Here is a 25315-nt window from a genome sequence, read left to right as displayed (position 1 = left end):
TATTTAAAAGCCTTGTTGATCAAAGGAAGTAAACATGTCTACTATTAGAATGTAACAATTGTTGAGAACTTTTCAGAAATGAGGAAGGATAATTTCTGGGCCAATTAGTGGTTCTCCAGAAAGGTAGCGTCCCTTTTGTTGATTAGCATAGCTATAAATATTCATCCTCTGAAAATTGAAGTCACTGCAAAGCTTAGACAGACACTTGGAAGGCATAAGTCAATTTTCATATGGGCTCAGTAGATTAGTAGATCAGTCGATCATGGTGCTCAAAAGATAGACTGAGATATTCCAGTAGTTCTGTCAATGATTTGCAGTAGATTAGCAAGTGTTTCTGAATTAATTTTTTAACCATAGTAACGTAAGAAAGCCGGGGGGGGGGGGGAGGGACCACAAGTAGATTTTTGTGTGAAAGGACTGAGAGTTCACTTCTGGTACTGAAAACAAATCCCTGGGCTGAGCAAGTGCTCAGAGCTACCTTCCCTGATTTTTTATTCTATGTACAGTGGTACCTCGGGTTAAGTACTTAATTCGTTCCGGAGATCTCTTCTTAACCTGAAACTGTTTTGAACCTGAAGACCACTTTAGCTAATGGGGCCTCCTGCTGCCGCCGCGCCGCCGGAGCACGATTTCTCTTCTCTTCCTGAAGCAAAGTTCTTAACCTGAAGCACTATTTCTGGGTTAGCGGAGTCTGTAACCTGAAGTGTATGTAACCTGAAGCATATGTAACCCGAGGTACCACTGTATATATCAGTCTCCCTGTGCCACTATGTTTTTTTTCCCCCAACCTGGTTTTGGTTGCTGAATCTAGGAGTTCATAATAAACAAAGGAGATCACAGAATCCTAAAGCTTCTCTCCAGCCCCTTGTTCAGTACAATAGGTAATCCTGGTAATGGCTTTCTTAGTCACTGGGTCAAATGGGAAACCTGCCATGATGTGTCTAACAAGCGGGACCTGTAACAAAATATTAAGTGTGGAGTACTCCTTTTTTGTTTCTCAGTCAAGTCAGCCAGTCATGTCCACCTCCAGGGTATTCCAGTACATTCCCCCTCCCACCTGGTTATCTATTACCATTTTAGTCAGCATCCTCTGGTCATTGGGCATTTGGGGTTTTTGTCCACCTCAGTTACACCCCCCCCCAAAAAAATACCTTGGGGGTTCTCCAGACCCTGCTGATATCTCCCTGCTGTTTGTGAATGATGCCCTTTTGGTGACAGTAGGATCCATAGCCATCTGTGTCTTTCACAGAGGTAATGACGATGTTTTGTTTACAATGCTCAGAAGTCAGGCATTTTCCTCTCCCCCGTGTTCTTTCTGTTACATTGAAAAATAGCCCTTAAATCAATTCCTTGTTACATTATCATGATTCAGTTTGAAGAATGTACAAAGTTCCAGTTATATTCATTAAATGAAATTTAATTAAATATATTATATCATCAATTTTGTAAAAAAGCACTTTCATTTTATTAAAACAGAAGCTTACTGTTTGTTAACAATCAGATTTAAGTTTAAGAAATCCGATTCTTTTTGTGTGGTCATCCTTTTTTTAAAACCCTACTTATATATGATGAAGTTCCTCTTCCCGCACCACTAAATAATTACAATCACTAAGTGAAAATGGAGCCTATTTGTACACTCTGAATTACAGAACATCGATTAACTGTCCCTTTAAACACGTTTGCTAATAAAATTATTTGTTGCATTTAAAGCCTTTTTTTCCTCCAAGGAGTTCAAGCCAGCATATTTACTTTCACCCCATTTTTATCTCCGCAACAACCCTGAGAAGTAGGTTGAGCTGAGAGACCTAGTGATAGTCTCAGTTGATATGCCCAGTCAACCACTGTGGAGGAGAACATTCCGTGTGATAAAGGAGCTGGGCCTTTAGTATAGTGGCCCCTGCGCTTAGACCTCTCTCCCATCACACCTTAGACAGACACTGCCTCTGTTGTCTTTTCAGTGCCTGCTGAAGACCCTTTCAACAGACCTTTTAAGTGGAGATCTTTATCCCAATCTGCAGCTGTATTTTGAACTTTTTTCTAACTGTTTTTACATGCAGAATTGTTTTTAAACGTTTGTGTTGTTTTTATAGTATGGAATTGCTGTAACTGTTTTTATATTTTCGTTGCTTTTACACTTTTCGTGTTTCGTGGACACAACTTGTGTCATTTGTTTGATTGCTGTTTATTTAATTTTTGTAACCTTGTGGTGAAGGGTGGGTTAAAAAAAAATAAAATGCAATTAAAAGTGATTGGCCAGATCACCCAGCAAGCTTCACGGCTGACTTGGGATTTGAATCCACTCTTGAACTCCTGGTATCCATGGTTCTAGTCCAACATTAATCATGGATTCCCTGCAGGGTCAACATATTTACTATGCTTTTATTCCCTGTGAGCCAGTTTGAGCATCAGAAAATGAGCCAGGGCTGTGCTTCACATCTCTGAAGCCTGCCAGCTCTTCCTCAATACCCTAAGGCTTGATTTTGGCAGTAAGAAGTAGCAGCAGCAGCTATATAGTCAACTATTCTGGATCTAGGTTAAGTGTCCCATTGATCAGTCTATATACAATGCAATCTGTTTAATCCTGAGCACCTTCCAAGTAAAAACTTTGTTCAGGAGGAATTGTCTTTGCATTCTTGAAATTGATGCAATCAAGTTTCCACCCCTTGTATCAGAGATGGGGAACTTGTGTCCTTCAAGATGTTCAACTACAGCTCCCAGCATCATCCCCGAGAATGAGCTACGCTGGCTAGGGCTGATGGAAACCAATGTCATTGGAAGAGCCAGAGCTTATCCATTCCTGATGTATGCAACCCATTGTAATTTTTACAGCAAACAGAGATGTATGAATTTTCATGTCAAATTTAGCATCTCTACTGATGTCCGTCTGGATGTGGGTGGCGCTGTGGGTTAAACCACAGAGCCTAGGACTTGCTGATCAGAAGGTCGGCGGTTTGAATCCCTGCGACGGAGTGAGCTCCCGTTGCTCAGTCTCTGCTCCTGCCAACCTAGCAGTTTGAAAGCACGTCAAAGTGCAAGTAGATAAATAGGTACCGCTCCGGCGGGAAGATAAACGGCATTTCTGTGCGCTGCTCTGGTTCGCCAGAAGTGGCTTAGTCATGCTGGCCACATGATCTGGAAGCTGTATGCCGGCTCCCTTGGCCTGTAAAGCGAGATGAGCGCCGCAACCCCAGAGTCGGCCACAACTAGACCTAATGGTCAGGGGTCCCTTTACCTTTACCTTACTGATGTCCGCCAAAGCAGGTTTTTTTGTGATGTATTGGAAGACTGATCAAAACCATACCATATCTGTTTTATAGTCTTTGGAAGAAAAATGCACCAGAGGGGAAATCCAACAGTCCAGTTCATCGGCCCTTTTCCATTTCCCCCTTGCCTTTCTTTTTATTATAAGAATAAATGCAAAATTCAAGGCAGAGTTTCTTCAGTCTGTAAAGCTCCCTGTAATTCCAGTGACAAGGCAGAGATAATTACAACTTTTAAAACATGACAATTAATTACAGTACTGTTGTTTTGTAAAAGAAAAACCCTTGAAATATGGAATCAAGACTGAATATGCCTATTTTAAAAAGTCCACGGAGGCATTCAAGACAGGAAGAGGAAAGGAGAGGGAACAAAGCAAAGACCTCTTTACTTGAGACAAGCATTTCCATGGAGTTTTTAATAAAGCCTTTTCTGTTTGTGCTCTCATTAGTTCTACTGTTCCCATATACACAAATTGCGGCTGAAATAAATGGCTGCAAAGCATGTTTCACCTGATACCCCCATATGCTCTGCTCTATGATGAGCAGCACAGCTGCAGCCGGCTGCCTTGAACAATCCTGCAGAGGAAAATATCTTCTAGAGCAGCCACTTAGGATCATTCTCTTGCTTACCTAGATTGTTTTCTCCCCTGCTCTGACATAGCTCCCTAATGCTTTTATTGATTTATAACAAATAAGACAAACAGAACAAGAGCATTGCAGGAGCCATAGTCCCAATGAGACAGAAAGTAGATGCCATATCAAAGGCATACGACATACAGATTTTATGATATCTAAATTTCACAATCTGCCATGGACAAAGAGTTGTGTACACCTGATTCTGTGGTACAAGAAACTACAGGTATAAGTCTCAGCAGATGATATAGACTTGTTCTGGGTTCTCCTTGCCTTAGTTCATGAGTTTCTCCACAAAATAGCCAATGCCCACATATTTTACACCAAAGAAAAAGCTGCAGGTCTTGCAACGTTTTCTATTTCTGTACAACAGAGATCCTAGCTGCAGCTGGTTACTAGTTCTTTAAAATGAAAGCTTTTCATTTTATCAACCTATAAATTTGACAAAGATTGCTGTGGAGCAGGTTGAATAGAGCATTTGAGTATGTTAAATCCCAGGCATATTTTGTAATCCATTGCCACATAGGATTGTTCCAGTGAGTATATACAGTACACATTTAAAAACTTTGGGGGGGGGTATGTTTGGTTTCTTTGGAAAAAAGAGTAGGAGGTGATCATCACTGTACCACACTGATATATACTACTTAGGAACTATCCAGATATTCTCCAGCAGCTATCAGCTATACATAATACTTTATTATTTATATTCCACCACGTCCATGCATTCATGGAAATCATGTGAGAGCCATCTCCTAACTTATGCAAGATGTTGCTTTGGAATTGCATTGACATCATGGATTCTCTTGTACTTTAATCCTGCTTGCTGGTTTCTTACAGTCATCTGGTCAGCCTCTGTGAGAACAGAATGCTGGACTAGATGGGCCATTGGCCTGATCCAACAGGCTCTTCTTATCTTCTTTAATTCCTTTGGAGCAAATAACCACAGTGTATCTGTTTGCCAGGGATGCGGGTGGCACTGGGGGTTAAACCACAGAGCCTAGGACTTGCCGATCAGAAGGTCGGCGGTTCAAATCCCCGCGATGGGGTGAGCTCCCGTTGCTCAGTCCCTGCTCCTGCCAACATAGCAGTTCGAAAGCACGTCAAAGTGCAAGTAGATAAATAGGTTCCAGTCCGGCAGGAAGGTAAACGGTGTTTCCGTGTGCTGCTCTGGTTCACCTGAAACGGCTTAGTCATGTATGCCGGCTCCGTCAGCCAATAAAGCGAGATGAGCGCCGCAACCCCAGAGTCGGCCACGACTGGACCTAACAGTCAGGGGTCCCTTTACCTTTATCAGTTTGCCATGGGAGATTTCATAGTGACAGGACATAGCACCCAGAGGTGACTAAAAACAGCTGGTCCCGTTTTCCAGGCACTTGTGTTTTTTTAAAAAAATTAAATTATAAAATAAAATATTCAAACACAATAGGATTCTCTGTATTATTTCATATCTTTGTGATCTAGAGAATAATGTAGCTGTTCTCTGTATAGGTAAATTATATAGTTAATCAGTACCATTTATATTTTAGTCTTCAAACACGAGCTTGGAGTACTATAATGGTCCAGGTATCTTTGGTCCCTTTTATAAGCAATATTTCCTTCTGTACACATTCCTAAATTGTGACATTTTGAGATTTCCCACAGTGGTTGTGTGGTTGAAGAGTTCTGTAAAATAGCGTTTTAAAATATATTCTCAGTTCACTTCTTCAAATTCCATAAACTTTAGTTTGGTGTATGCATCGGGTGTGTGTGTGTGTGTGTGTGTGATAACATAAAACTTTGGGAATTTCCACCTGGACAACCATGGGGGAAATACTCTAATAAATTGTAAAACTGCAGAGAGATGTGTGAACTTACCTGGTTGTGAGCAGATCAGTGCAAGCCAGAAAAGATTTTAAAAATTGCTGGGGTTATTGGGTTTTATTATTACAAGGACATTTTTATGTATCACGCTGAACATTTAGCTCACAGTTTCTTTGCTGTAGCTCATATCCATTGGTTGTGGTGCAGGAAATTAAATTTCACCAGTGAAGTCTTCAGAGACTGCAAACCTACATATCTTAAAAATAAAAATCAGCTGCAATATCTCCAGAAAATGGCTATTACTGGCTTGGATTCAGGGCCTGCTCTGCATGCGTGAGTTGAAAGCACTGCTGCACGTAAGCATGTGTGCATGAGAGAGTGTGAAGAAGAGCCCTGCTTTTAAGATACAAGTGTGATTTCGTTTGATAAGAAGTTTAGGTTATCAGCGGACCTCATTTTAAAGTGGTTGATGCCAGGAGAGGGTAGCCTGCTTATCACACATGGTAATTGCCTGATTCCACAGAAACAACAGCAGTGGGAACAGAAAACAGTTAAAAATACATGCCTAGCATGGACAGATGGGGTTTCTTCTAGAGCAGGCACCCCCAAACTCGGCCCTCCAGATGTTTTGGGACTGCAATTCCCATCATCCCTGACCACTGGGATGATGGGAGTTGTAGTCCCAAAACATCTGGAGGGCCGAGTTTGGGGTTGCCTGTTCTAGAGAGATAGGAAGGTTTCACACCTGCTCTTTCCTCCTAATCATTTTCATCAGCTAACTACTACTGTCTAGTGCTGGTTAAAGGTGAGGTCATGGCTACATGCTTCAGAACTGGGCATTTCCCCAATGTACACACCACTGAGTGAAATCTTCTCCCATTGGATCCTTCTCACCATGTCTCTGCTTCCTAGGCCCTAATTGGCCCTCCTCAGGCCTACCATGAAGTATGCAAGTTTGAAAAGCTAATTCTTCTTCCCCTGGAATATGTTTTGGAACCGCCCTGTGATTCTCAGATGAAAGGCAGTAGAGAAATACTACTACTACTACTGCTACTGCTACTACTACTACTACTACTAATAATAATAATAATAATATGCCATTACACTTGCATAGGGCTAGTGGATTAAATAAATATGTACCTAGATTAAGGAACTAATAAGAAAGATGGAGGAAAACACCCATTTGATTTCCTTTATCTCGTCTGCCTCCAAGCTTTCTTCTCAGTAACTTTTGTGTGCAGTGTACTGTAATACATCACATAATTTGGAACTTTGTGCTGACTAGTGAATTGGCAACCCAGAAATGTATCTCAAGCTTAGAAGCATGTCCATGGTGCAAATTAGCTAGGGAGAGCGGTGGTGGTGGGGAACCTTGAAAATTGGCAAATGGGAAGGTTCGTCATCTCACAGATTTATTCCAGGTTATTCTCCCCTCCTTGTTTAGGTACCCTCTGAGGCCAGAAAGGGAATTAGGAGGTAGTGGGAGTGTGACCTCAGACAAGAGATGAGGCAGGATTGGGAAGAGACCCTGGTGCAAAATGGAAAAAGTTTTGCTAGTTTCCCATGAGATTACAGTCTCTTTTACCTTGAGGGTTCCTTAACTTACAAGAGGGTGCAGAGATGAGTGCTAGAAAGAGTAGTAGAAAAGCCTTCTTAAGTGGCTGAGAGCAATCTTGTTCTGCTTTGCATCCAAGCCAGCATCTAGAGGAATGACTCTTAAATTCTGTATGAGTCCCTGGAAGCTTGTCATGGGTTCCACAGTAAGCAGACAAGCTTTCTTGAAAGGCAGCAATTCTGCCATTACCAACATTGCCTTCTAACGTGCAGCCACAGGGGAGTGTTGGATGTGTCCTGGGACACACTGTCTGGTTGCTCATGGTGTTGGTAGGACCCAAAAGGTCTGGCCAATGCTTCCCATGACCCATATGACCCAGGGTACTCTGCAGCACACAGGGATCCAGTGATAGAAATCAATCGGTTCCTCAGCAGAAAAAATCATTTTGGAAAGTCTGAACTTATGTTGGTTCAGATGCCTCATCCTTGCTGGTGATAAAGCAGGTTTCTAAGAATTCATCTTTCCTGGGGAATGACTAATTCTGCCAAAGAACATAAGTCTGGATCTTCAATTCAGATAGAAGATAGCATTGTGCAAGTCAGCCTTCATTGCATTAGATTCCGAACTACTTGCAAACTGGGTGTCCCAAAGGGTTTTCTGTGTTTTGGCTCTTCTGTCAGTTTCAGCAGCTAGTGAAGAAGTGAAACTTCCTTAACCCTCTGGCTGGGTTCATATTTGGCAGCTGGTCACCCATTCAGATGTTTCTTTGACTGACTAGAGGCTGTTGAATCAGCATGTGGTTAGCAAGTGTATGATTAACTTCCCTTTTCTCATTCATGTTTCTAAAACTAGGAGAAGCTCTCTTATCCAACATGTTTTCAGAACATCTTGGTTTTGGAGTATGATGAGTTTCCAAGCTCCTATTAGCTGTAAGAATTTTTTCAGTAGTTGCATCTCATACATTTCCAAGCAGCATCCGTGGAATGAAATATACCATAGGTTGGGGAAGAGGAACTATTGGGAGGGCTGGATCTTGAGCTCCCCCAGCAGTGGCAAACCAGCGCCCTATGTATACTAAAATTTGTTACCCCTACCTATTACGCTCCATTCTACTGCATTGTTTTGGTGCCCCATTCAGCATGGCGCCCCATGCAACTGCACCAGCTGATGTCAGTTATATGGTGACAACTTGCTCACCTAATTTCCAAGAGGGCAGAATTAGCTACTTGCCATTGGAAGGCAGGAGCTGTGTGTCTGTTTTGTTCCTTCATAAGCTGGCAGAGGGAATAAAAGCTTCTTCGGCTACTTCACTCTTTCAAGAAGTTAGATTAATTTGATTAATTCTGTTTGGTTTTACTTAACTGCATATCACAACTATGACAGGGCAGGTTCAGTGTGCACTGGAAGGGAAGAAAAGTCAGAGAAGACAACAATGAACATCTAAAAGCATCAGAATGGCAAAAGAGGACGTATACAAACTAACTTCTTATGGCTGATTTTCTCAAAGGGATCCAGGGTTGTGTGTCATCTCCTGGGACCTCTGTAGCCTCATTTATCCCAATGCTAATTGCCTTGGGGTTGATGGTCCTTAAAGCCCTCCGTGGTGCACAATTAAAATGTTGGGGCTGTGATTAACACAGGCCAGTTTTATCACTGACCCTAACTATGAAGCCAGGGTGGGGTCTCTTGTCAATTGTGAGCTGCAGGAAAGCTTTCGCCTTGCTAGCAAATATGTTTGCATGGATGCATTATTGTTGGTTTAACTAGTTTAATTACAGAGCACTTTTTTTTTTTTAATGAAGTTGTGGCCCAAGGGTATGTGCTGTGTTCTGTGTCTTCATTTCAGGGGAGTGAGTGAATTATGAAGCCATTTCTGCATGATTGGGTTCCTTGCTTTTTTGAAGTCTTCATGATAGTGTGTAGACTACCTGTGTATGTATGTTCTGTATACACATTGACTCAGTTCAAACCTCAGAGCTCAGAGCCAGGAACAGCAGAGTATGCTCCATATGTTGAATATACACAGACATCTGAATGATTGAACAGGGCTTAGGCTAGGGCTGCTATTTCTGTAAGCAGATATTATTATATTTTGTTGGTTACTTAATGACATGGGTTCTCTAGATGGTGCACAATTAAGCAATTTAAAACATGTAATAAACATAACACAATCAAAATACACACCAAAATCCAGTAAAATTCAGCCCAACATACAACCCTATACATCACCAAGTTTAACTTCACAGGTAGGCTGAGTTTAGAAATCATTTACTCCATTCAACTGGAGTTAAAGGGGAGTGTACCACAGAGTATGTGATTTTAAGAGTGTTGCTTACAGTTACACTAATGTTTTTCCAGTCCTATGGTAACGTCAGCTAGAGTGGGGATAGGCTAGTTGAATTTATTTCATTTATATCCAAGACTGAGCACAACAGAATCACGGGGGAATGTAACTTAAAGCTCATTTTCATGGCCAGCTGAAATATGAGTGTGGCTGCTCGTGCTGATTTCTAGATGCCACATATAGAAGAAGTGTTGTGTGCCAATGACAAGTTGCACGTGTGTGTATTGTCACACCTTTTGAGAGCCTTGGCCAAGTGCTGCTCAGAGCAGCCTACAAAAATCCTGTATGTCATGGCCATCTGCCATTGAACTTGTTCATAGGTAACAGAGAAGAGATTCTCTGGCGGCGGCTGCATTCCTCCCCAAGTCCTCCTCCTGCTGCTGTGCTATCCAGAGCTCAACCATGGTTTGTCTTAGTGTGCCATCTGAACCCAGGCTCATGGTTTGTTTCCTCCAGACAACCCATGAGCTGTAAGCCCAAGAACAAGTCAAATGACTGCTTCTATACTAGAAGTTAGTATATATAGCAGGGGTCAGCAACCTTTTTCAGCCGAGGGCCGGTCCACCATCCCTCAGACCATGTGGGGGGCCGGACTATATTTTTTTTGGGGGGGAAATGAATGAATTCCTATGCCCCACAAATTACCCAGAGATGCATTTTCAATAAAAGGACACATTCTACTCATGTAAAAACATGCTGATTCCTGGACCATCTGTGGGCCGGATTTAGAAGGCGATTGAGCTGCATCCGGCCCCTGGGCCTTAGGTTGCCTACCCTGATGTCTGGGGTATTGTGCATGGCACTGACATGGATACATCTGTAAAGACCAAACAGGGCTGCTATGCTAGAGTGGTTATGAGAGCTGAAACTAAGTGGTGCACTTTAGATGTACTCTTTTTGTTGAGACTGGAAAAGATGTCACAGGGTGTCCATGTTTAGCATTCATCCAGAGAGTTTGGGATAAGATCACCCATGCCTTCAATCAAGAATAATCTGGATTTTAGAGTACGATGCTGCATGCTGAAGGTGTTATTCGCCAGGCCTCACCATTTTTATGTGATTCCCCACAACTTATCCTGGTCCTCATTAATAGAGCCCCACTGCTGTTTCCGTGATTGCATCCCCACTGAATGTGTCACTCAGGGAAAAACCTTTTTAAAAGGTATTCAATTAGAATCAGGTTCCAAAATGCTTCCTGAGAGGGTGGTTGTAAAAGGAGAATGGGAGGGATAGTACAGTGTTACATGTGCACATATCCATTGCCTTCCTAGAAGAGCTTCCTTTCTGGATACAGCTGGACTATTCTTTCTGCATATTTCCTGCAGAAACGGTTGAAAACAAGTGTTTTGGCAGAGGTGGTTTATCTGCATATCACCATTGTGACATTGTCCCAGCTTCTGCCAACCTAGCAGGTCGAAAGCACGCCAGTGCAAGTAGATAAATAGGTACTGCTGTGGAGGGAAGGTAAACGGCGTTTCCATGCGCTCTGGCTTCTGTCATGCTGGCCACATGACCCAGAAAGCTGTCTGTGGACAAACGCCAGCTCCCTCAGCTTAAAAAGCGAGATGAGTGCTGCAACGCCATAGTCGCCTTTGACTAGACTTAACCGTCCAGGGGTCCTTTACATTTTACCTTTACCTATTATTCCTAAATAGTAGGATACTGTTTGGCAACAAGCCAGCTAGGAACAGAATAATGTAAATTTCAGTGTGTTCTTATGGGACTCAGGAAGAAGGAACCTAAATCGATCTGATAAACTGGTAGTAGTGCAATGAAAGGCATATTCTTATTGATTCTGACTCGTTCTCAGTGACCAACACAGCAATCTTATAGCCAAACAAGTTTCTAGGAAATTGATGTAAAACAAATAAAAGGTCACTCCTCTTTCACACACAACTCTTTCTCACTTGTATCCTTTTCCCCACCCCAAAAAAACCATTGCAGAGAGAAATGTTGCCAAAGGTTTGAACAAATAGATCACAGGATATTTTCCAACCCAGGGTTTACAACACTTAATGTTCTTAATTATGGGGGGGGGGTAGTTTTGTGGCTCTGTGCTTGTGCTAAATGGACTTGTTGAATGTGTGTCAATGAGGACAATACTATTTTCATTTTTTAAAAAAGAAAAGAAAAAAAGAAACATGAACACTACCAGATGGGTGGTCTTTGGATGCGAGTGAGAATGGCATCATCCAGGTTATCTTCCTTTGCTGTGGCATGTACAGTCATACCTCGGGTTACAGACACTTCAGTTTGCGTTTTTTCGGGTTACGGACTGCCGAAATCCGGAAGTACCAGAACGGGTTACTTCCGGGTTTCAGCAGTTGCGCATGTGCAGAAGTGCCAAATTGCAACCTGCGCGTGCGCAGACGCGCCACTGCGGGTTGCGAACGTGCATCCCGCACGGATCACCTTTGCAACCCGAGCGTCCACTGTCCTGTTTGAGAAAGATCCTGCAACTACAGTAGCAGCAGAAGTTCTGCAAGCATAAATGGGACTGAAATGGCCCTTAACATTTGTGCTGTAAGTAATGAGGGACCAAAAGGGACGCCGGTGGCGCTGTGGGTTAAAGCCTCAGCGCCTAGGACTTGCCAATCGAAAGGTCGGCGGTTCGAATCCCTGCGGCGGGGTGCGCTCCCGCTGCTCGGTCCCAGCGCCTGCCAACCTAGCAGTTCGAAAGCACCTCCGGGTGCAAGTAGATAAATAGGGACCGCTTACCAGCGGGAAGGTAAACGGCGTATCCGTGTGCGGCTCTGGCTCGCCAGAGCAGCGATGTCACGCTGGCCACGTGACCCGGAAGTGTCTCCGGACAGCGCTGGCCCCTGGCCTCTTAAGTGAGATGGGCGCACAACCCCAGAGTCTGTCAAGACTGGCCCGTACGGGCAGGGGTACCTTTACCTTTACCTTAATGAGGGACCACGGTAGTTTGGCCTTGACATGCACATGTGGAAGTGGCTGGCAGGGCTGCGTGGGTGGGGCTGCATTGCTCCCCTCTCTTCCCCACGCAGGGCGTGACTGCCAGTTGCAGAGAGAAAGAAGGGCAAGGAAGCAGGAAGTGCAGTGAAGGTGCAGTATCAGTAGCATCGGCCCACATTGTGCTGATCTCCTCATTGCCTTGTCTCCCCCTCCCTCACAGTAACCTTCAGCAATGCCTGGTGTTTTGAAGAGAAGAGAGCAATATAGCCTCTTCTGCACAGCCCTGTCAGCTGCTGCTGCTGCATGTTTGAGGGTCACAACTAATTTCTTAAGCCAGAGAGTCATGATTATATTTTTCAGATGTATATAATTAGCATGGTAACGCACAAGTTGTCAGGCCATAGCTCATGCCTTGTGGGATGCCATATAACCTCTATGGATTCAAGTCACATTTGATTCTTTGCTTTCCATGGTAGTCTGAGCACATTCGGAAATGTTACTGCTGTCGCAATTTCCCCAGCTTTTTGGAACAATCAAGGTTCTTCCTAACCGAGGTGTTCAAAATCCTTAAAGTCAGGATGGCAAAATAATGTTGCCCTGATATCAGAGGCTTTCTGATATTTTGCTGCTTCTGAAGACACTCACTGATAGGAAATGGGGCATTACCTAGAAACCTGACAATATGCTGTGACATAAAGCTGTTGGATTCCCTTAGTCCTCCACATTCATATGCTGTTGTTTCTCTGCAACGTGTTGATTTGTGGTGCAAAGGTGGCAGGTGCATGGGGAATTCTCCCTTAGGGTAGGGGTTTGGCTAACAAAAGTTTGAATCCTCTGTTTCAAAAATACATATGACAGCAGCCGAAAAACCTACACTCCTGTATCAACAGAAGTTGCTCTTTATCTCTTTTGAAAGACAGTTTTCTTTTTCTTTTTTAAAGGAATTTTGGCATTGTGGGAAGCAGTAGCCCCTCCAGATTGTGAAGTATGTTGAACTGCCAAAAATGTGTGCAGGAGGCTGTAAAATAATGAGCACTAGAGACAGATTTTTAATTTATTATTATTATTATTATTATTATTATTATTATTATTATTATTAGAAGCTGCCCCAGAAATGTTACATTGAAGAATTAGGGTTAGACATAAAAGATGTTATATGAATAAATGACGATGTGGCTTCAGGAGTTCAAATAGGTGTAAGCATGCACAGTTTCTGGGATAGATGACGAAGCCAGTGGGTATTTTGAGAACCCTATGGGTTGGATCCAGACCCCCTTCCTTTAACAGGAGGGATTGATCCAGTTGAGGTTCTCACCGGAGGAAAGTGGGAGAAGACAATTTTTGTGAATTTCTCTTCCTGCAAAACAGCCTGCCTTGTTCTGGAGGGTCCACTGACTCAACGGAGAACATTTTCAAGGGGTTGCAGATGGAAGGGTGGATAGATAATTTAAAATTACTCCCTTTCCTTCAATGAGAGAGCGAGTCCTTCGGGTGGCGTTCTGTCAACCAGTAGACTTGATCAACTCCAGCGGTTTAAATGTATGAGACTTTTTGTATAGGGACTTTGGGTGGACAAGTCAGCCACGTGTTTTTTTGAAAAGCCCTATCCCATCAATCTTTTATATTGTTTAGGAAGCCTGTGGGTTGGTTTTTTTTTTTAACTGGAAAAATATGCTTTATATTTCAGGTTGGTGGAAATAAGCACACAATGAATGAGCACCTACATGTTGCCAGTCACGGGCAGATCCAGGTTCAGCAGCTGTTTGAAGACAACAGCAACAAAAGGACCGTTCTGACGACACAACCAAATGGGCTTACAACAGTAGCAAAGTCGGGGTTGCCGGTGGTGCCAGACAGACAACTGGACAGTGCTCATAGGCGGCAGGGGAGCTCCAGCTCTTTGAAGTCTACAGAAGGGCCAGGGAAGGTGAAAGCCTCCCCCATGATGCCAGATCAAGCAATGAAGCAATACATGCAAAAACTAACAACCTTTGAGCATCACGAGATCTTCAGCTACCCTGAAATATATTTTGTGGGTCCAAATGCGAAAAAGAGGCAAGGTGTAGTTGGTGGTCCAAACAACGGGGGATATGACGACGACCAGGGATCTTACGTGCAAGTTCCGCATGACCATGTGTCCTACAGATACGAGGTCCTGAAGGTTATTGGGAAAGGAAGTTTTGGGCAAGTGGTGAAGGCCTACGATCACAAGATGCATCAGCATGTGGCCCTGAAGATGGTGAGGAACGAGAAGCGTTTCCACCGTCAAGCTGCAGAAGAAATCAGAATCCTGGAACACCTTAAGAAGCAGGACAAGGATAACAACATGAACGTGATCCACATGCTGGAAAACTTCACATTCCGCAACCATATCTGTATGACGTTTGAGTTGCTGAGCATGAACCTTTACGAGCTCATCAAGAAAAACAAATTTCAGGGCTTCAGCCTGCCCTTGGTCCGCAAGTTTGCCCACTCGATTTTGCAGTGCTTAGATGCTTTGCACAAAAACAGAATAATTCACTGTGACCTTAAACCAGAGAACATTCTGTTGAAGCAACAGGGTAGGAGTGGCATTAAGGTGATTGACTTTGGCTCTAGCTGTTACGAGCACCAGCGTGTCTACACTTACATCCAGTCACGTTTCTACCGCGCTCCAGAAGTTATCCTCGGTGCTCGTTATGGGATGCCCATAGACATGTGGAGCCTGGGCTGCATTCTAGCTGAGCTCCTAACAGGCTATCCCCTCTTGCCAGGGGAGGATGAGGCGGATCAGCTGGCTTGTATGATAGAACTGCTGGGGATGCCTTCTCAGAAATTGCTGGATTCATCCAAAAGAGCAAAAAATTTTGTGAGTTCTAAGGGTTATCCCCGATACTGTACCGTTACTACCTTGTCCGATGGTTCTGTGGTGCTCAACGGTGGCCGTTCCCGGCGGGGCAAATTGCGCGGCCCCCCAGAGAGCAGAGAGTGGGGGAGTGCATTGAAGGGATGTGACGACCCTCTCTTCCTTGACTTCTTGAAACAGTGTTTAGAGTGGGATCCTACTTTGCGCATGACGCCTGGTCAGGCTTTGCGGCATCCCTGGCTAAGGAGACGTTTGCCAAAGCCTCCAACTGGGGAGAAGACATCCGCGAAAAGAATAGCAGAAAGCACTGGTGCTATCACGTCAATTTCCAAGTTACCTCCTACTTCAAACTCAGCATCAAAACTGAGAACTAATCTGGCACAGATGACTGATGCCAATGGGAATATTCAGCAAAGGACAGTGTTGCCAAAACTTGTTAGCTGAGTTTGAATAATCTGATGCTGATAAAAACAAAAAACAAACAAACATTATGTCACTGAGCCTTACTCATATGAAAAAGTAGCTCAGATTTCTATTTTTATTTGCTCGGTAACTTCAAACATTTGTATTTTTTCAGCACTCACTTTAAATGTGTAAGAAAAGTTGGTTTTGATTTTATATATATATAAAAATAACATGGGGACAATGCTTTAAGTTTTTATACTTTTTTAAAAATGTTTTTTTCTTCTAAACTACAGTTAGCCTTACTATGGAATATTAGTGTGGCACAATAAGTCTCAGTGGCAGGCCACTGGTTGCAACCTAACCATCACACATTCTAGTTTGATGGAGAGCAGGGTCTACGTCCCTCTCCCACCCCAGGGTTGATACCGGCATTTCTTGGAGTGAACTTTTAATACTTTCTTATTCCTGGTTTTTGTTATAGCAGTAGATTCCAGTCCTGCAAACATTTACCTGCATTTTTGTTTGACGATACAGAAAACATTCAGGGGTACAAGTCAGACACTCTGTATGACTCTTTTAAAGAATTTGTATCCATAAGTATGGATAATGAACAGATTTCTACTTTATACTTATAAATATTTATTGTGTAACAGTGAAAAAGTTGCATCTGTAGAGGGCTTCCATCAGACGCATTCACAGCAGCGTCTTGCTTACCCCAGATCTCAATTGGCTGTTCCCTGTCAGGTGTTCAGGGCTTCTCTGAATGCTATGGATCCTAGCGTAGACCTGTACTGCCATTCCAGCTTCCTTTATACTGTGGGAATAGACACGAGTTCAACAGTTTCAGCAGCTGGCTCCTGCGTCAGCCTGTACAGCCTCTGTGTTACCCAGAAAACTTGTTGATTTGGTACCTCGAATAGCCTTGGCTGTTCCTTCTGACTCCCATTCCCAAGCTGTTAGGTCTTTTTGATAGTGGCAGCCAAGATGATAGGAGGCACTCTCTTCCTTCCACCAGGTTCTGTACTGTGCAATTCCTAAGGCAACCTCTAGATGAATAACTAGCATTCATTCTTACACACGCTACTCTTTTTATAGGCTGTGAAAAACTACTGCAGGAGTAGCCAATGTGGTGCCTCTCCCAGATGTTGCTCATCATCTAGGTTGGCTGTGGCTAATGGGGGTTGGGAAACACCACCCCTGAACCAGTGGGCTGTATCAAATTAGGCACAAACGTATTTTAGCTTTAGGATTGGGGCCCCATATGGTGATATACACCTGTGCTCCCCCCCCTTCAGTTCTGCCCCACTGATTTCTAAAAGTGGTTTGCTAAATTTGAATATGAAAGGGGATGGGCAAACTGTGGTGAAATGCGTTCTCCATAAACAGTGCAGACATACTGGATTATTTCTCTTGCTGAGCATGGGTTCAGGCCCAATTTATTGGCTTGGCAAGATTATCAGGCGCGCTAAAACTCCAAAGGTTTGGCTCAGGACTACTGCAGTCCCAACACCGCATGTGTGCACGGGTGGGCAGATAACGTTTGTGCAATGCACAATTGCCAGGTTCACCAAGCCCTCTTCTAATAGTTCTCCCTCAGATCAGCAGAAGCATTTATTATTATTATTATTTATATAAGCACCCTTAAATATGATTAAAATGTTCTTCAGAAATGAACTAGCACCCATACTAGAATCTTAGGTCATATGTATTTTTTTTTTACAAAGCAGGTGAAGAGGTGAATTCTAAAATATGATGTCATTTCTAAAGGCAAAGTCATGGAAATCACAATAATTTATGCAGAATATTAAGCATTCAGAACCCATGACATGCACATTTGTATTCTATCCCCCCCCCCAATACACTTTTGCTTGCTTAAAATTACTTAGCCGTTTTTGCATCATCTAGGTAGCCTCCAGATGTTTCTACGAAGTTCACTTCCCCACTCCCACCCCAAGACTGTCATAGGCCGGGTTCACATGACACACTAAGCCAAACCTTGGTTTAGCAAGATGGTATGAGCTTAACAGGGACGCGGGTGGCGCTGTGGGTTAAACCACAGAGCCTAGGACTTGCCGATCAGAAGGTCGGTGGTTCAAATCCCTGTGACGGGGTGAGCTCCCATTGCTCTGTCCCTGCTCCTGCCAACCTAGTAGTTTGAAAGCACGTCAAAGTGCAAGTAGATAAATAGGTACCGCTTTGGCGGGAAGGTAAACGGTGTTTCCATGCACTGCTCTGGTTCGCCAGAAGCGGCTTAGTCATGCTGGCCACATGACCCGGAAGCTGTACGCCGGCTCCCTCGGCCAATAAAGCGAGATGAGCGCCGCAACCCCAGAGTCGGCCGCGACTGGACCTAATGGTCAGGGGTCCCTTTACCTTTACCTGTGAGTTTAACAAGCATCTGGAGAGGAGCTCACAACCACTTCGCTCCTCCCCAGTCCTTTTTGCTACCACAATACGTAGTGTGTTGGTCAAACTGGAGCTCATGGTTAAGCCATACCTTGGCTTGGCTTAGCATGGTAGAGAAAGGGATTAGGGACAGGTGAAGTATTGGAGGCAACCTAAAAAGTCATCCAGCCCAACCCTCTGCTCATTAGGAAACGTGCTGCTACAGCAGCCCTGCCAGGTGGCTACCTAGCCCATGCTTAAAAACATCTCACCAGATTAGTCTTCAGGTCCAGTCTGCCAGGAAATTCTCCCCTGTAATCTGTGCAGGAGCTTAATAATGGGGCTTGCACAAGAGAACATCCCGGTGGGTTGTGCCTCTTGCCTCACAGACCATCGTACCTTTAGATCAAAACACCCTTCTGAGGCTGACATTATTTAGCTTTTTATGTAATCTGCATTGAGGTTTTTAAAATGTAACTCTAAAAAGCAATATACTATCTAACAATTGGCGCTGTGCTGTGTGTTACAATTGTTGTAGGATACATCTTTAAACACCTGTGTATGCATGTCAGGTTTCCCAGATGTGTGTACTACTGGAGTGTTTAAACATGCACTCACATGCATGTTTGTTCTTTTTTTTGGCATCGTATGCATTTTGTGCTGAAAATGCCTGTGTAACACCAGTATTTCATGCAACAGTTGCATTGTGTAGCACTGCCACCGATACCTGGAGATAGTACTTGAATATTTAAGGGGATGTCTGTGAGACTTCTAGTAACCTGTGGAGTTGCGTCTATTCTTCACATGCCCTTCACATTCAGATTTGTCAAAAGCCTTGTTGAAGCAAGTACATGTGATTGTTTTTTAAAAATAATTATAAAGAGCAAATTAAGAGGTGAGATGACTTTAAAAGCAGACTCCGTGTAGGATGTGCTTTGTAACCCTGGTATACTCCAAAAGCTTGTATGGGGAGAAAAATTAAAAGACAATTATAGTTTTGTGTTGCACCATGGGAGTTAAAGAAAAGTTTGAAGGAACGAGTAGACATATATGTGGATTTTTCTGTTTATTCACATTATTAGTGGCAGTGATAGGTTAACCTGGTCTATTTCAGACACCTTGGACCTGTTCACATATTTCTCCTGTCCAAGAAATACATTTTTTATCAGGTGGTCAGAGAGTACCAAGTTAAAATAAATGTTGTAAAGCCCATGTTACCTCTTGTTTTCTTCTCGTGGGGGAGGAGAGCCAAGAGTCAGGACCTGCAACAGGTTAAGATTTCTCCCTGGCAAGTAGCAACTGAACATAATATAATTCAGATAAAATTTGTTCTGCATTATAAGTTTAGTTTCCCAAAGCAGGGACAACATTGGCTTTAACAACATTTATCGCGCATGCATTGATAATGATATTTGAAGAGTTTCAAGCTTAAATTGAGAGGGTTGTGGATGCTAGAATTATTTGGTTTGATTGCAGAAAGCTTCGACATTATAACGTTGTTTATATGCACCGATCTAATTACAATACCTGTAAAGATGTCCTTAAAATAACTACTTAAAGCATGGTCCCCAGAGAAAGCCAAGAAAGTTTCCGGTCCATTTCCTTTTTTTGAAATTCAGATCATTCATTTCGAAAACGAAAGCAGCATTTTTTCGTTCACTTCAAGTTTGGTTAATGGGCATCAATAAGAAATGACGAATTCTCAGGAAACATAATAAAACTACTTGCCAAAATAATAATAATAATAATAATAATAATAATGAACACCCACCCAACCCCAACCCCTTCCATAAGTAAATCTTGAATTAAAGAGATGATGCTAATTAATAATGCTTAATAATGTTAGTTATTGGCTAATATTTAATCTCCCCCCCTTTTTTTTGCAAATGTAACTCCTTGTCCTCAAATGACACTAAATTATTTATAGTATTAAATGTACACCTTTCTATATTGTGTGGCTATGCAGTCTGTGAGTGTATCAGTAAAAGTGACTTTGGGATCTCGGTACCCATAGCTTCCCATGACGATTGGTTTCTTCACCATAGCACTGACCTTGATTCTGTTTGGGGCTGCTAGGGCTTCGACCTCCTGAAAGGACAACATTCCCCTTTCACTTAAACATTAAGGCAGTCCACAACCACAAAGGTTATATGTGGAGTCTGGCATTTTGCATTGAATTGAACGAGGAAGCCCTTGCATTCCAGGGAGCGCATCTGTATGTACAAGAAGCACAGCTTGGAGCTGAACTTGCTTCCCCCCTCCCAACCCCCCCCCCATTCATTGGATTAAATAAATTGATATGTCCATTATATTTTAAACACAGCTTGGAATATGTTAACATAGATAAATGGGAAAGATATGTCATAATCATGAATGATTCGTGAGCTAAAACCCTTAATTTTATCTGTTTTCTTCTTCAAATGACCAGATTTTAAATGCCAATACTGTGGTACCTCGGGTTACGTACGCTTCAGGTTACATACGCTTCAGGTTACAGACTCCGCTAACCCAGAAATAGTACCTCGGGTTAAGAACTTTGCTTCAGGATGAGAACAGAAATCGTGCTCCGGCGGCAGCAGGAGGCCCCATTAGCTAAAGTGGTGCTTCAGGTTAAGAACAGTTTCAGGTTAAGAATGGACCTCCGGAAAGAATTAAGTACTTAACCCAAGGTACCACTGTAGTGCATTTGTGGCTGATCATATTCATAGATGCTACCAGAAACCTTTAGGCCAAAAACAGTGTGCAGAGCAATGCTAACGTAACAAAAACTCCTGTATACGTTACAAAAAAGAAAAAAAAGAGGCAGCCATCTGACAATTTTCAGTAACTTGGCTTCTTTTTATTGTAGCGTGTTTATAATTGGAATGAGGAAGGAAAAGGAGGGAAGGGAAGGGGAGGAAAAAAAACATTTAAAAGCATGCTGCCTCTTGGTTTGACACGGTTTTGTGTCTAAGGGCTCTAATTAGTTGGGGCTGATAGTTGTTGGCTTGGAAACATTGCTTAGCCTCATATGTTGCCATTGTCTGGGGACATCTGAGCTCCTTTGCAGAAGTAGAAATAGCACGGTGTTGTCTTGTGTTTGGCTGCAGTCTCATTTCGGCTGGCTCTTGCGCCGCTGGAGTGCTGGCCGATCCCTTCTCCAGTGTGTCGATGCAACCGGGAGGATGGGCTGAGGGAGCGAAAGGAGTGCAAGATATGTAGAGGGTTGAAATTGTGCCCTTGATGTTAACAATGTGCCTTTTGTTACAAACAACACCGTGTTGTGGAGCATGCAACGTTGTCTCTTTAACCCTTTGAACGCTGTGCTATGTAGTAAGGTTGAAATCTTATTTTTTTTAAAGCACGGTACCTGTCTTAAATACGTTTCCATGAGCATAATCCACTAGGAGCCTCTCCCGCTGTTGCATATGCCCCGGTGAAATGAACAGCAGTTCTGCAAGAGCACTTCAGGGTCCTTTTTGGAGCGACCCTCGGTTATATCCATTGGACATGAGCAGGAGAAGTTTCTGGCTGATTTTGCCCTGTGTTTTCAAAGCCTTAATATAGATCGTAAGGCAATCCTACTACTTAGTGATGGAATGGAATACTCTCTTGTAGGAATTTTCATGCTCTTTCAAGGGTTAAAGATGGCACCTCGTAGTAGTTAGCGGTAACCTTAACATCAAACTGGTTTCTTTTCTTTTAAGAACTATGTTTTTCTTTCTTTTGTTATGACAGCACTAGGCAGAATCAACTTTACTTGTAAAAAGCGAAAAAAATTACCTCAAACTGTTTCATTTTATAGTGAGAATTAATCCCAGGGCATTTGGTATGAACCAAAGTGCATTCCTTTTCTACGTGCCTGGCTCCAATAGACGTAGCCAGGGGTTTTTACAATTTGGGTGCAAGGCATTTTAATGCCCCTTTTACCTTGATGGGTGGTTTGGGGGTCATGAAGGACTCCTTAGGAATGTTTTTTTCTTTTTAAAATGGCGCTTCATGGCTACCATCAGACAGCCTCCATTTATTAGAATGGGACTTGTGTGAAACCATGTGGAAGTGCCATTGAAATGAATGGAGGCTGGACAGCAACAATTGCGGGAGGGTTGTGTTTATTAAAGTAGCAATGGGCTGCGTTATAATCTTTAGGCACATGTCGGAGTTCTTCGATTCTGTCTATTTTTCATAAAAATCTTTGGTTTTCCAAACAGAGGTAGCTGGTAAACACAAATCTGTTTTAAGAAAGATTTTTATGTAATTAAATATTTTTGCATTGCCCACTTGAGATGCTACAGTAGCATTGAAATAAAGAGAGCATTTGTGAATTAACATTGTTTCTAGGGGGCTTGTACATCTGTGTTACAAAATACAAAGTAATATGAAAAAAGTCATCGCATTTACTCAGCTCAACTGCTACAAGTATGTCTAAGGTGTACATTGGATTTCTTTTTCTTGAAAAATAAAGAGCAACAACTTAGACACGTGACTGTAATATGCTGCAACTGTGTGTACTGAAAACATGTGAAAAAAATGACTGAATGTGGATTGTGTATATATGTATGTAAAAATTTATGTGAGATGCTGCTGCTGTCGACAGCCACTTCACATTAAATATGTTGTAGTGGGTTTTAATTCTAGTGGCCAGTTTTATAATACTTACGTATTGTATAGCTGATGACAGGAGTTAAGACTGTTTTAGTGAATGTTTGTTACATTTATTGTTGTGGCCAGAGATCATTTCAGAATAAAAAATTATGTCCTACATGACTCTCTTTCTGTTTTAAAACTAGGTTTGTTTGTTTGTTTGTTATCAGATGTGCTAGTGGACCTAGAAAAAATAATAATGTTATTATCAGTTATAACTGATAATTTTTATTTTGTGTTAATCATACCAAGAGTGGCAAGGAAAAAAGACATTTTTAATGCGTAAATTGGCAGCGTCTCTCAACCATAGGTTTGGAGAAGCAGACAAGCAAGAAGTGTACTCTCCTGAGTTTGAGAACTATGTACAATGGACCAAGCTGGTGCTGGTTCCGTTTTGTCAGTGGAAATCCAGAGTAAATTGCTCCAATTCATGTAGCTCAATTCAGGTCAGGTCACATTTTGATTGTTCGTAGCAAAAGAAAGCCATGACGAAATTTCAGATGAACTCAAGAAATCAAATCGTTGAGACGGCTAGAGCGCCGGTGGCGGAAAACTCATTCTGAATCAGACCGGACACGGGTTAGAGCTCAACGTCGAGCCTACCAAGTGGCAATGGCGACGGCGAAGAGGGCCTTCTTCGCCGCCTCCATTGCATCTGCAGAAAACAGCAGCAGGAGACTTTTTCAGGTGGTTCGCAATCTATCAGAACCACCTGTACCACCGGGGCCTGGTAGGGACCCCAAGATCTCCTGCAATGCTTTTGCAAAGTTTTTTGCAGATAAAATCGCTCAGATTCAGAAGGAGGTAGACTCCACTGTGGGAGCAGGGCCAGGGCGGGAGAGTGCTAGAGTTCTGTCTGGTCCTGTTACATGGGATCAATTCCAATCTGTTACCTCCGAGGATGTGGACAGGCTGCTTGGACGAGTGAAACCGACCACCTGTTTCCTTGATCCTTGCCCATCCTGGCTGATAAAAGCGAGCCGGGAAGGGCTGGGCGATGGGCTCTGCGGGGTGGTGAATGCTTCCCTCTGTGAGGGAGCCTTCCCAGACCCGCTGAAAGAGGCGGTCATTAAACCGCTTCTTAAAAAAACATCTTTAGACCCGGCCAATTTGGCCAACTATCGCCCAGTCTCAAATCTGCCATTCTTGGGCAAGGTGATTGAGCGGGTGGTTGCTGAACAACTCCAAGCACGCCTGGAGGAAACGGACCATTTGGATCCCTTCCAATCGGGATTCAGGCCTCACCATGGGACTGAAACTGCCTTGGTCGCGCTGGTTGATGATCTCCGGCGGGCTAGGGACAAAGGTGAGAGCTGTTTCCTAGTTCTGCTGGATCTCTCAGCGGCCTTTGACACCATCCACCATAACATCCTTCTGGACCGTCTAGAGGGGCTGGGAGCTGGGGGCACTGTCATGCAGTGGTTCCGCTCCTTCCTCCTGGGCCGTGTCCAGAAAGTGGTGGGGGGGGTGAGTGTTCAGACCCCTGGGCTCTCACTTGTGGCGTGCCTCAGGGTTCTGTCCTCTCCCCCATGCTTTTTAATATCTATATGAAGCCGCTGGGAGAGATCATCAGGGGGTTTGGACTGGGTGTTCATCAGTATGCAGATGACACCCAGCTCTACCTCTCCTTTAAATCAGAACCAGTGAAGGCGGTGAAGGTCCTGTGTGAGTGCCTGGAGGCGGTTGGAGGTTGGATGGCGGCTAACAGATTGAGGTTGAATCCTGACAAGACAGAAGTACTGTTTTTGGGGGACAGGAGGCGGGCAGGTGTGGAGGATTCCCTGGTCCTGAATGGGGTAACTGTGCCCCTGAAGGACCAGGTGCGCAGCCTGGGAGTCATTTTGGACTCACAGCTGTCCATGGAGGCGCAGATTAACTCTGTGTCCAGGGCAGCTGTCTACCAGCTCCACCTGGTACGCAGGCTAAGACCCTACCTCCCCGCGGACTGTCTCGCCAGAGTGGTGCATGCTCTAGTTATCTCACGCTTGGACTACTGCAACACGCTCTACGTGGGGCTACCTTTGAAGGTGACCCGGAAACTGCAATTAATCCAGAATGCGGCAGCGAGACTGGTGACTGGGAGTGGCCGCCGGGACCACATAACACCGGTTCTGAGAGATCTGCATTGGCTCCCAGTACGTTTCCGAGCACGATTCAAAGTGTTGGTGCTGACCTTTAAAGCCCTAAACGGCCTCGGTCCTGTATACCTGAAGGAGCGTCTCCACCCCCATCGTTCAGCCCGGACTCTGAGATCCAGCGCCGAGGGCCTTCTGGCGGTTCCCTCATTGCGAGAAGTGAGGCTACAGGGAACCAGACAGAGGGCCTTCTCGGTAGCGGCGCCCGCCCTGTGGAACGCCCTCCCATCAGATGTCAAAGAGATAAAGAATTACCTGACGTTCAGAAGACATCTTAAGGCAGCCCTGTTCAGGGAAGTTTTTAATATGTAATGCTGTACGGTTTTTAACACTGATTGGGATCCGCCCAGAATGGCTGGGGAAAACTCAGCCAGATGGGCGGGGTATAAATAATAAATTATTATTATTATTATT

General features: G+C 43.6%; 1 protein-coding gene across 3 annotated transcripts in view; it reads left to right on the top strand.

The window, feature by feature from the left end:
* DYRK2 (dual specificity tyrosine phosphorylation regulated kinase 2) overlaps nucleotides 1–22884 on the top strand; it is a 27694-nt gene extending 4810 nt beyond the window's left edge. For 2 of the 3 annotated variants that reach the window (XM_083699273.1, XM_083699274.1), the window contains one exon: nucleotides 14196–22884. In XM_083699273.1, coding sequence (XP_083555399.1) covers nucleotides 14196–15797 — 1602 coding nt within the window. In that variant the 3' untranslated portion in view covers nucleotides 15798–22884. The remainder of the gene's footprint in view (nucleotides 1–14195) is intronic. The other variant, XR_014555356.1, reaches the window with a different exon arrangement.
* The last annotated feature ends 2431 nt before the right edge of the window (nucleotides 22885–25315 follow it).

Source organism: Podarcis gaigeae (genome assembly GCF_964106915.1).
Source record: "Podarcis gaigeae genome assembly, chromosome: 10".
In the NCBI taxonomy this organism is placed as follows: domain Eukaryota; kingdom Metazoa; phylum Chordata; class Lepidosauria; order Squamata; family Lacertidae; genus Podarcis; species Podarcis gaigeae.
This window is presented reverse-complemented; position numbering and strand designations above follow the sequence as displayed.